Genomic DNA, 13,007 nt, shown 5'->3' with positions numbered 1-13,007 from the left:
TTGACATCATTGATACATTCTGGGCAGGAACATTATATTCTATTTTGGTTGTTCCATCAATGAAAATAATGGGAAAATTCAGAAAAATAGAGAAGAGGTTCACAGAGCTAGATATTCTTTGAAAGACACATTTGAAGAAACAGCCTGTGCTTTTTTGAGAGAGAGGTAGGAATAAAAGGAATGTCCCTGAAACATGCTAAATAACGAAGCTCAGAGAAAACATACATTGGGAGCCGGTACTTTCCCATCCTCCCAGGACAAAACAAAGTAGCTATTTAATGACATTCTTAAAATATTCTTCCTCCAGCACAGAATCATCCCACTGAACATGGGACAACAGCGGTATTTCTTGGCTAGGAAAAATTTCAAACAAGTATTAGACACTTGTATGTTGCTGGGAGTTGGGTGATAGAATGACTTTCTCCAGTAAGCAATTAATTCCAGATGGCTCAGACACACTGTTCTCCCAGCAAAGACCAACAGCTCCCATGCAGCAGAGCTGCAAGGTCCTGGTCAGGAAATTGGGCACCAAGTCTGCATTGTGGTCAGCCAAAACTTCCCCTGAATTCTAACCCATCTGTCGTGCAGGCCGGTCAGCGTGCGTGTCTGCTCTGGTACTGCAGCAGTTTCCAAGTGTAAACCCCTGAATGCAGAAGAGAGGCACGGGCAGCCTCCTGCAGTGCTCTTGCCATTCGGGTTCTTGCCTGGTTTCAGTTTGTTTCTTGGTTGCAGGATAGTATTTTTTGTGGTCTTTTCTGTTACACAAAAGAATGCCAAACACAAGAGCAAGAGCCTCTTGTCTAAGTTCTTTACACACATGAAAGGAGCTTGGCCCCTGAATATATTTTCAGAGGTAAAATTATAGGCAAATTAATCAGTCAGGCTCTCTGTGGTAAACATCAAAGCTGTCCAAGTAAACAACCACCCTCTCTCAGCTGTTCCTAGCTACCCAATGCCATTTTGCTGACTGTTCTCTGGTGTGCTTAGTGTATGAATTGCATTGCTCCTAGATCACTAGAAATGTTTTGGTAAAATATCCAGCCATGCCTAGGACAAGCCCTTAGCACGTGCTAGCTCAGCTTCTTCTCAGCCAGACTGAAGTGCAGTCCTACTGCCAATTGCCAGTACATTTTCAAGGTTTTGCCCTTTGACCAGTAAGCAGGTAATCATTCCAAGGAAGAGGCTGATACTAAGCCTCAAAACCACGTAAGGGCAACCTGGGAGGCAGCAGGAGGAGGGAAACTCTTGGAATGGCATGCTCAGGCACCTCCTCATTCTGCTGTGTTTGCTGCTTGACAAGTCACGATCTTGATTTCCTATCAGTTCTCAAGACTGCATTGTGAGGTGGTTTGCTTTGTTTTTAAAGCAGTCAGCATAAACCATTAGCTGGACTTCCCAGTAGAACTAGAGTGACCTTTACCAGGTGAGGACACTTGCCAGTGCTTTTTACACTGAAAACATCTTTCATATCATCTTACATCGTTGTAGAATACCATCACAGGCAGACAAGGAACCTACTCAGAGAGGTGCCTTTCTGATGATTGCCAGTTGTACTAAGAAAATTCCACTGAAGGATAGAGGAGGCAGGAAAACATAGGGGGAAAGGAGTTCTGAAGGGAATACTACCATTCCTGTAGTCTCCCTTCAAACCAGTAGCAAGATGGGGTTTTGCCACATTTTGCTCTTCCTCCAGGTCACCTAGGCTGTCCTCTCTCTAGAGGAACCACCTCACACTGAGGAAAAACACTGAAATAAAGCAAAGCTGGTATTTGTCTCCTTTATGACAATTCTCCGGTTCTGGTGGCTCCCCAGCATGCTCACTACCTGAGTCTGGGTAACTGGCCCTATGGCAGCCATCCTTAAAAGTACCACTTTGTTTTGCTTATAGTTTTTTTTACCTCTGCTGCTTCCACAAAATGCTCCTAGCAGTTAAAGTGACAAGAATAAAGTAACACACTAAAGAACAGGATGCTTAAGGACAGAGCCCAGGCAGCCAGATAAAGTCTGTCCAGAAAAGGGTTAGGAACAGAAAAATGAAGCAGAGGGAAAGAGGAAGATTCTTCTGCTGGCAGAAGCTGCAAATAAAAAAAATATCATCTGAAGGGACCAAAGGAATTTGTTGAAAGCTAAGTGTAAGAATTTGAGCAGGCAGGAAAGAGAAATCAGTGCTGAGTTGACTGAGCATGTCTGCGTGAGTTATTAAACTTCAGAAGATAAATCCTGGCCCTCTCCCCTTCTACAGAGCCTGGATTTGGAGGAGGCAATATACCTGTTTCAGACTGGGGATGATACTATCACAACCCCTCGTAAAGAATATTTAAGATCTATTGGATTCTGCTTAAACTGAAATCTAAAAAGCCGGATAGTAAGAGGCCATAGGGAAAAAAAAGCGCACTATAATCTAGACTTAGAAAAAAACTGAAAGTGAAGTCCATTAGAAGCACATGAGCTCTGCTAATTGCAGAGTCTGATAAAAGAGAAGGACATTACTCAAAGCTGGAGGTCAGTTTCCCCACTGATAAGCCCTAGAAAACATAGTAGTTCAGGCTGATCTATTGCCATAGTTAGACAGATCTCAGAATCTGACAAGTTTGATTCAGTTGGCCCCAAACAATGCCTGCTGGAGAGGCACAAAATTGGATTGCAAACGGGTAGCACTCTGGTCCCTCTCCAGTCAGAAGCATTCATTTCCTGCACTAGCTGAAAACATATCAGCGTTTCATTTCAAAAATTTGCTGATGGAAAAACCGTGCTAAGCAGATGTAAAGGACCACTTTTCACAGCAAATCAGATATTCATATTTTGCGTGCCTTGCTCCCAACCAGCTTCAATATTGTTGTGGTTTAACCTGGCAGGCAGCTAGAACAACCAAACAGCTGTTTGCTCCCTTCCCACCCCCCTCAGTGGGATTGGGGAGAGAACCAGGGAAAAAACGTAAAACTCATGGGTTGAGATAAAGGCAGTTTAATAGGATAGAAAAGGAAGAGAATAATAAAAATAATAGTAACAATGATAAAAGAATATACAAAACAAGGGATGCACAGCACAATTGTGTACCACTCACAGACCACCAACACCTAGCTAGTTCCTGAGATGGAATCTGGCCCCCAGTCAGCTTCCCCCAAGTTATATATGGAGCATGACATCATATGGTATGGAATATTCCTTTGGCCAGTTTGGGTCAGCTGTCCTGGCTCTGTCCCCCCCACCAGTTTCTGGTGCACCTGCAAGCCTCCTCACTGGCAAAGCAGTGTGAGAAGCTGAAAAGCCCCTGACTAGAGTGTAAACATTGCCTAGCAACAAACAAAACATCAGTATGTTATCAACATTATTCTCATCCTAAATCCAAAACACAGCACTATACCCACCACTAGGAAGAAAATTTACTCTATCCCTGCTGAAATCAGGACAAATATTTTTAATGGTTATTATGTGAGGAGGATACAACACTGAGTCCTAGTGTCTTACAGATCACGTTTAGGTGATGGTAACTGTGCGATCTAGGTAAGTATCTCCAGCACTGATGGGGACACTGAGACATGGGCAGTTAAAGTAACTCAGTTTCTTTACAGAGAACTGCCAGAAACGGAGAGAATGTTTAATTCACACTTCAGGGATTTTCAGTGTTTGCTTTGCTCATTTGACTAGTGAAACTAATTGCCTAGAGGGACTAAGGCAAAACGACGATAAAGAAGCCAACATGCATCTTATCATGGCATCTATTTTATGATAGAAGCACTGAGGTAGGAACTTTGTGACATCATCATGAGGAATGTCACAGATAGCAGCAAAGGAGATAACTAGATGCAGCATGGTTGTTCCAAGGTTAGAGCTTCAACAGCTAATCAATTTTTAACTCTTTGGCTCATACTAACTAACTAAAGTCCTACTAACTTTAAAGAAAAGATAACTTCTTTTATTAAAGTGATTGTACTATTTTTCTAGCTATATCATCTGGTTGAATAAAAGCCTCTTCCTGCAAATCCTGCTTCTTTAAATGATCAGGACAACAGCAGCATTACTGCTGCCAGAATTAGCATAAAGGGAAACAAGAACATGTCAATCTGCGTGGATTTATTTTTAAATGTGGTTTACTAAAAGGCAGTTGCAGTATAGGCTTTTTTTTCCTTCATGCTTAGCATAATTTGAACAGACACAGGAATAGTAGATGCTTTCAAGTGAAAAACTTAACATGTGGAATGCAAAACAAATAAAAAAAGTAAATGTTTTATCTGTAATCTAACTTAGTTGGCCATTGCAGGTTCTTTTTAATTTAAAAAAAAAAGATTGTATGTGTTATAAGAAGGTTATTAGAAAGAAAAGCAGAAAATTTTGAAAGTTTCTAAGTGAGAAGGAATACTAAAATCAGCATCTTATCCCAAACCACTGATACCGGGTCATATCCAAACATAATATGCACTAAGCAGTAACATTCTACTTTGCTCTGGTGAGTCCAAAACCACGTGCCTGCTTTTTTGTCTCATCCATACTGAGAAGCAACTCCTGTTTCTTTACTTGCCTCATCATCAATTTTAAAATGCAAACCCCTCCAGCTGTACATGCATCCACTCAGTCACACACACAAACACTGTGTGTTGGCAGCTCAAGCCTGCAGAAGGAAAAAGCCTCCTACAGAATTGGTCATCGTGTTCAAGCTCGATTGGGTCAGAAAGTCCATGTTTCTTTCAGACATGCTCTCCCTCCCATTAGAAAGTACCATGTGTTGGCTTTCCTCAGCTGGGTAGGACATCCAGCTCTTGAGGAAGTAATAGGAGCTCCTCAAGGCTATCACCTTTTGACTATAAGCAACAGTAGCAGATGATGATGGTTAAGGAGGAGACAACCTTATGAGACTCATTAGTAAAGAGGGGGATGGATATAGGACAGAGGAGACAGAAGAGTATAATTGCTATTATCTCAGGTTAGGACAAGCCTCAGTTGTCACTGTGCCACTCTGTCACAGAGGTGAGACTAGCAAAAGAAAGCTCTGTCACAGCTCATTTACTCCCTAAGACTTCACAAAGGGCTACTTTGGAAACCTTTCTAAAAGGCTCTGCTCTTGGTAGTAAGTAGCAGCCACAGAACAACAAGAGATTATTCTTGGGAGTGTAGGACATTTAGCATTACTTGAGAGCGGTCTCTACGCACAGCTGAGGATAGCAGTCATGGGATGTTTCTTTCCTATATTCTTCCTTCCCCTCCCTCCTTGCTTCTCAAAGCCTGGCTAGCATGGAGTTGCTACCAGGCTTCCATACCAAGTCCAGTAAGCAACAGTGTCTGATACTACTCACCATATTGTTCCAGAGGCCCACAGCCATGAAAGTATGATCTTCTTCCAGAGCTTCCAGTTGTGTCTTTGATGTGGTAATGAAACCATCCCTGCCCTGAAAGAGAAAACATTTTGAGCATGAGAAAAACTGAAGAGTATGGAAAGATGAGACATTCAGCCATAAAAGGTCTCATTCTAGAAAATGATATTCATATCCACAAGAATATCAATCTCTGGTACTCTCATTAAGCCACTTGTTGCTGACCTCAGTTACTGCTGGTGTGTCAAGATAGAATGCTGTTCTAGTAAGTGGTTGCTGTACCTACCACTGTAAGGCGGCAGTGAAGGGATCACACATCAACAGGATAAGACCATCAGAGCAACAACAGAACACGATCACAATAGTGACATATAGAAGATGAGGGAGATACATAGATGTGATCACATTAATGATCTGGAATAAACACTACTTCCTCTACCTAATACTTATGTGCATTTAGAAAGCAGAAGCATGCAGAATTTGTCTTAAGAGATCATGCTTATTTTTAAATGAAAGTAATGTTGGAAGAGTTCGGAAGATTACACGTGGTGGCCTGAAGGTGTACCACAAATCAGAAGAAATAAAGAATCCACCTATTACATAAGATGACATTTAAGGCAATAACAGAACAATTTGCTAAGAGAAAAAGTAATGCCATGAAAGCTAAAAGTCTGTCATTTGCATATGGACCAGCCATCAACAAAACAAGCCTGGTGTAAGACGACGCAGCACCAAAGGAAGATTTTGCAACATAGCAGACCCCAAGCTTCCTGGAAGACAAATTTCTTCTCCTAGTTCACTTTGTTCTGATACTGAACTGAGAGGAGCAATGGAATTACCACAGGTTCAAGGAGCTGTTATGATGTCCTGGAATCAAACCATGACTCATCACCAACCTGTTTTACAAATAACCACCTAATCATAGAACCATAGAACGGTTTGGGCTGGAAACGACCTTAAAGATCATCTAGTTCCAACCCCCCAGCTACAGGCAGGGACACCCTCCACTAGACCATGTTGCCCAAAGCCTCATCCAACCTGGTCTTAAACACTTCCAGGGATGGGGCCTCCAAAATGTTATGTGTTGGATTTGCATACCTTGCTCTGTTTGAACCATTATCTAGGAAGTAATATTTTCCCTCTTCATTGTCAGGTCTCAGGCAACCTTGACCTTTGAACTTCCCTTTAAAGACCACTTGTGGCAAGATTTTTTGCCTGACATCCCAGGCAACCCGATCTATATTCATTCCTCACTGGCTATATCAAATACAAAATCTGGACAAAATGTATTCCCAGGTTCCCAGACTGCATTAATCTCATTGCAGGGAGGTAACCCTACTTTCCAGTAGAGACAGTTTACAAAACCTTTATTTCCCCCCCCCCATCCTTTTTTAAATACTTCTTGTTACCCTCTTTTTGCCTTTGTTTCCAAACACACATGAGCATAATCAGGGATGAATGAGCTGATGACTACAAAGATATGGAAAAATTAGCAGCATCGACAATTTCCAGACACTCGTGACCTAATCTACAGAGCTGCTATGACTTGATTTCTCCAGGAACATAGCATTCAGAAAAACACAGGATCTCTGATTGAAGCAAGCTTCATTCTCAGCACCTCTGTGTCTGATCCTGAGGTGGGTTCTGTATGTGCCTGACTACCCTCATCTTCTGGCATTACACACAGCCTAGAGAGGAAAGAGGCAGATGAATATTGCACTCAACCTCAGCAGATACAATTCAGAAAGAATGGAGCAACTTGAGTTTACTCACCTGTCTGAGCATCAGATTTGTTTCTTGGAGAGAAGGCTGAAGAACAACAGTGAAGTCGTCCTTTTGCTCATACCTCTCAGACTCCAGCAGTTTTTCCCAAGCATCCTGAATAGACAACCATTTAATCAGATGAGTATTATCAGGTAGAGAGTGTAATGTATGTGTAATTCGTCAGGGCTTAAAGTGAACTAAGATTATCCCCATCCCCACAATAATCAAATTCTGTAATCCAGAACAAAGGCAGTAATTTAATTAAATCTTCTTACACAATAATAATTGGAAACTCCTTGTAGCTATGAGAAAGCTACACTGATTTACCATAATTTTCTTTGAAAGAGCAGCAAGCTTAGCAAGCCAATGAGATGTCATGCTTATTGCGTCCCTGTCATTTTTAAAAGGAATTCTAGCACAACTGTCTTTGTCTTAAGAGAAGGTTTCCCTCTTCTAAATCATGTGGCAGATTACTGGACAAGATGATAATTTCTGTGATGGGATATGACAAATTCTAGGTTGCCAAAAGCTATGTAGTCTTTACAAAATTCAAGACATACTAAGATCACTCAGGTATAGAGAGAACTTATCTCCTGTGTTCCTGATGTAAAATGGGGTCAGGATTGCTGTGGACATGTGGTAAAAAAGGCTGTTACTCAACTTCCTCACTGCTGTTCCTCCCTTAACTCCTCACTTCAGTCCAATCTGGAAAATGAATAGATGTGTCTAGCAATATGAGAGCCAAGCAACACAGAAGATGCCATACCTGATAGGACCACCTCAATAGGTTATCATCTAATGTGGAGCGTTCACTAACACAAGTACACTGATTCCTCCCTAGATTGCTGCAGAAAAGAACAAAAAACATTATAGGCTTTATGAATTTCCAATAAACAAGACAGCTAGCATGAACTCTTTTAGGCCACTGACAAGCATATATCGAAGACTAAATTGTTGCATATATTGCGAAAGCTACATGGAACATCCTAATTTTTGATATAAACATAGAATTATACATTATTTATATTCCGTGTCCAGAGCTTTGGATTGCTTCTTGATTTCAAAGCCTATTAAGATGCCAAATATGCCAGACTTCAATTAGCACAGGGTCTTACAAGCTCACAGCATGCTCAGGCTTAGAATAGTGGCTGCACTAGTTTTCAAACATTTCCCTCTGTATAGTCACATAGGAAAACTGAATACACTCAAAATACTTCCACAAGAACTTTTGCCTTAGTTTTTGGCAACAAGACCTGCATCTAGAAATGTGGACAGAAGCTCAGTGCTGCAAAAGCTTGTATATGCTTGTCCTGGTTTTGGCTGGGATAGAATTAATTTTCTTCCTAGCAGCTGGTATAGTGCTATGTTTTGGATTTAGGATGAGAACAATGTTGATAACACACTGATGTTTTTAGTTGTTGTTAGGCAGTCATAGTGCCTACACTAAGTCAAGGACTTTTCAGTTTCTCACACCCTGCCAGGTGCACAAGAAGCTGGGAGAGCACAGCCAGGACAGCTGACCCAGGCTGGCCAAAGGGATATTCCCTGCCATGTGATGTCATGCTCAGTATATAACTGGGGGAGTTGGGTGGGAGGTGGCATGGCTCAGGAACTAGTTGAGCATTGGTTCCGGGTGGTGAGCAGTTGTGCTGTGCATCACTTGTTTTGTATATTCTTTTATTATTATCATCATCATCTTCCTTTTCTGTCCTATTCAACTTTCTTTATCTAAATCCACAGGTTTTACCTTTTTTTTTTCCTTTTTGATTCTCTTCCTCATCCCACTGGGGAGAGTGCTAGGGGGAATGAGCGAACGACTGTGTGGTTGTTTTGGCTGCCTGCTGGGTTAAACCATGACAATGCTAAAGGATGGCCAGGCACTGTCAAGCAGCCAACCAATCTCAGCCCAATTTCTGACCTGCAAGGTGAGTTGTGCATACTGCATATTTCTGCAGCTAGCTGGAAAACTCAGACCTTCTCCCAGGGCTGTAGACAGGAATAATATAAAATACATTTAAGATTAGTCTGGTTCCAGCAAAAATATACTCAGTTGAAAATGCCTGGATGGACTGGAGTCTGAGAAATGTTTTTGTGGGCTTTGCAGATGTAAGCAATAAATACCTGTCAGGATCAGACTCTCTCCTTTTCACAGAACTCTAGCTAAACCTATAAAATGGAAGCTTTCTGTTACAGTGCTTTTATCACTGCTGGTGAGTGAAAGAAACGTGAAATTAGGACCATAATCTTACCCAAGCCTAAAAACCACCTCATACAATACATGAAGGGAGTTATATGCCTAGCTACTTTCAGTGCAGACAACGCTTATTAGTAAGAAACTAATAAAGGAAGGAACTTTGAATCCCTATTATGCCCCAAATTTCAATGTCTAAAGTTAGGTACTGACATGGGACTGGGAGTGTCAGGCACTATTCACCTCTTAGACACTTGAAATTTCATCTTTTGGTATGAGCTTATGTTTTTCTTTCAAAGCACAGCTCAAAATGGGGACTTGGTAGCCAAATGCTGAGGCCCTTATCTGGGAGACAATATGGGCCTGAGGCAGAGATGAACCCAGGAGTTTACCAAACATTGAAGTACAAGGCTTGCAAACTGGTGGAGCTGTTCAACCAGATAAACACAGCTAAAAGAGCATGCTGACAACAAGAAAGCAAATGGCCTTAAGTTAGAAAAGGAAATATAAAAATTCCTCAGAGGAAAAACAGTTAGATTTTATTTTTTAAGGCCTTCAATATATGGCAAGGCCCATATTCCTAAGTCTATCTTTTCCACTTCTTATCTACCTGTCTCACATTTTTCCCCTTAGTGCCTGTGCAGGAGAAATAAGCTAGAATGCTCCATGCAACCGCTTTTGTCAAGGAAAGCTTCTCCTCTGCTTATACTTGTTGTTAAGCATGTGGTTACACAGCAGCCAGAACCCTTCCTTGACTGATGGAACGTCTCCCGGGTTGTATACATGCAAAGCTTGTGAAACACTTCAGGATGACTATATTAGTACATATGGTGTCTTATGCCACGGGCACAGGAAAAAAATTACTGTGGAGTAAGATGGAGTGTAATCTCATCAGCTGTAAACTACTCCATCATAACTGTCCATGTGCACACTCCTACTCCATACTAAATCGGGAAATAAGCTACTCACACTTTTGTTACAAGGTACTGAGCAAGGGAGATGAAAGCATCTAGGCACACAGTTTACCATAAGGAACTGACAAGTTGGATGTTCTCCATCCTACCGTAGCCTAAGCCCAAGTAGTAGCTTTCACATAGCCTAACAATGTATTTTAAGACCAGTTATTCCTTTTGTGAACATTGATATATAGAAACTTAAACTTTTAAAGAGCCTTCAGAATTTTTGACTTGTGAGTTGCAGGGCAGAAATAGTACTAACTAAAAAGCTAAAAGCTAGGGGTAGGTAGACTGTGGAGTCTTGTGACCATAATCACAGTACTGAGTCTGGCTGGGATGGAGTTTACTTTCTTCGTAGCAGCCCATATGGCTCTGTGTTTTGGATTTGTGGCTAAAACTGTTGATAACACACCAGTGCTTCGGCTGTTGCTGAACACTGCTTTTGCAGCATCAAGACTTTCTCTTTCTCCCCCCATGCTGATCCATTCAGCAAGTAGGCTGGTAGTAGACAAGAGAATGTGAGGGGACACAGCTGGGCCAGCTGACCTGAAATGGCCAAGGGGATGCTCCATACCATGTAACATCATGCTGAGCAATGAAAACTGAGGCAGAGGAAGAGCAGCATTATGGCTTCCAAGGTCGCTGTTGCTTGGAGACTGGCTAGACATTGCTCCACTCGTGGGAGGTGGTGAGCAATTACCTTTGTATCACTTCTTTTCCCTCCTCTTTCTTTCATCTATTAAACTGCCTTTGTCTAAATGCATGAGTTTTCTTGCTTTTGTTCTTTCTAATCTCTCCCCTGTCCTGCTGGGGGGTGGTAAAGGGGAAATGAGTGAGAGGCTGTGCAGGTGCTTGGCTGCTGGCCAGGGTCAATCTGCCACAACTACAGTGTGCAATATTTAAACAAATGCTATCCAAGTTGGCAGAATTAAAAGCACCTACTCTTCCTGGTAAATCTATGCCTTGCAGAAAAAGCGTATCAGAAACAAAGTGGAGATCTAAAAATCTTTTACATACTTCTGTATTAAGGGCAGAAAACTTATTCAGAAGACTCTACATCAGTTATAAAGTCAATCCATATACATAGCTACGTGTCTGAACACTACTGAGAGACAGTGTCAAGAATTTAAAGGAAATTTTGTTACCTGGCATTACTGTAATCTTGGCATGCAAGAGAGGATGTTGTGAGCTCAGTGGAATCCACTAGATTTATGAAGGCCTTGGGAACCTGCAGTGATAAAGTAAAAATTAATCATGTTATATTTGCAATTAAAGATCAGCAAGTAGCAATAATGGTAAATTATGTCTGCAGCTTCACATGTGTTACCTCTGGCCTGGGATTCGCCTGCATAAATTCAATGATCTAATCTCTGCCAATTCTGTCCCGAACCCTACTTCTATGCCTGCCATCTAGAATAACGTTGATCAGCATTCACAAAGTACTTGTGACCATGACTTCTTGACTGAGACCCAGCAATTCATTTTACATAACCAAAATGGCCACTAGCCAAGAAAACTGAACTCAAATGAACTAGGGACTACCATTTTTTTGGCAACATACCAATGCAAAGCTGTGGATGAAACATCCTGTATAGCAGCACAAGCACTCATGCATACTGCCTCACCTCTCCCCCAAGCAGAAAGCAGCTTTCCATTTACATAATGATATTGCACTTTTACAAGTGCACATATACAGATTCCGAAAATAATGGTGGAGATAATCCGAAGAGAATGTGTGGGTGGAACTGCACCCATACACAACATTTGTTGAAATCAGTCTGAGAAAAATGAGTGGTTGTGGCCTGATGCAATCAAACTGTAGCAGGTTTAGAATACCCTTTAGGCCTTCAATCCAGCAAAACAAAATTCTTGGAAAATGCTATTGAAATACTTCAGATAAACAGCTATTAGTCTGCTTTAGTAGTGAAATATCCACATCTAGTCTATTATTCATTAGTAGACTTAAGACACAGTGAAGAGCATTTCCCTGAAACCATCCTAGGTAAGCAGATAATCCTTAGCTCAGCCAGCTAGAAAACCTTTAGAAATGCTAAGATCTTAAAATTAACACATAAAAGGAAAAAAGATCCATTATACATATTTTTAACAGGTGTTTTCCCTGGTCTGTAAAAGTCATCACCAAGTAGTTAGCAGCTTGTACACTGTGTAGGTAGCTCCACACATCCAATAATTAGATATGTTATTTTCACAAACAGCACTGTTAAACATGAATGGCTTTCAGACCTAAACTGGTGTACTCCATTTTTTCATAGAAATTGCTTAAAAAAAGAAAGATGGAGTGGTACATCAGCTTGTGTTGCAAAATGAAGCAGTTACCCATCCACCCTTTCTGTTTGCATGCACTAGCTTTTTAAAAGCATGAATAAAACACTTAGTGACAATGAATGGAACCAGTGGATTAGAGTCAATGAGACTGGTGTTCTAAGTCACCAGAACAGTGGTACAATCCCTGGTCCAGTAAGGGAGCTGGAAAAACCAGCAAAGGATTTGGGTATTCAAGGTTGATGAATAAATCTTACCTTTTTATGCAAAAAATCTAAGACAGCTTTAAGTTTTTCCAGGTTGTGCAATATGCAGTCCTTCTGTAAACGAGATAAGAAATGCCATCAAAACTAGTAGAAAAGACAAAGTTATCAATTTGCCAAAAGTCACAAACCCTGTGTGTTGAGCTGTGTACTGAAGGGTTATCAATGACCACTACATTCTGGATTCAGCCTTTGCCAGCACCAAGAAAAAAAACAAACATGGAACTAGTCTTGTAATTTA

The 13,007-nt window shown here is 41.2% G+C and overlaps 1 protein-coding gene across 1 annotated transcript in view; it reads right to left on the bottom strand.

The window, feature by feature from the left end:
- Positions 1 to 13,007, bottom strand: part of PLB1 (phospholipase B1) — a 72,808-nt gene that overhangs the window by 57,342 nt on the left and 2,459 nt on the right. Inside the window, exons 5-9 of the mRNA XM_054820782.1 lie at positions 12,761 to 12,823; positions 11,366 to 11,448; positions 7,840 to 7,918; positions 7,083 to 7,187; positions 5,292 to 5,384 (exon numbers count right to left, since the gene is read on the bottom strand). Coding sequence (XP_054676757.1) covers positions 5,292 to 5,384; positions 7,083 to 7,187; positions 7,840 to 7,918; positions 11,366 to 11,448; positions 12,761 to 12,823 — 423 coding nt within the window. The remainder of the gene's footprint in view (positions 1 to 5,291; positions 5,385 to 7,082; positions 7,188 to 7,839; positions 7,919 to 11,365; positions 11,449 to 12,760; positions 12,824 to 13,007) is intronic.

The sequence above is a fragment of the Grus americana genome, chromosome 3 (assembly GCF_028858705.1).
Source record: "Grus americana isolate bGruAme1 chromosome 3, bGruAme1.mat, whole genome shotgun sequence".
NCBI classification, from domain to species: domain Eukaryota; kingdom Metazoa; phylum Chordata; class Aves; order Gruiformes; family Gruidae; genus Grus; species Grus americana.
This window is presented reverse-complemented; position numbering and strand designations above follow the sequence as displayed.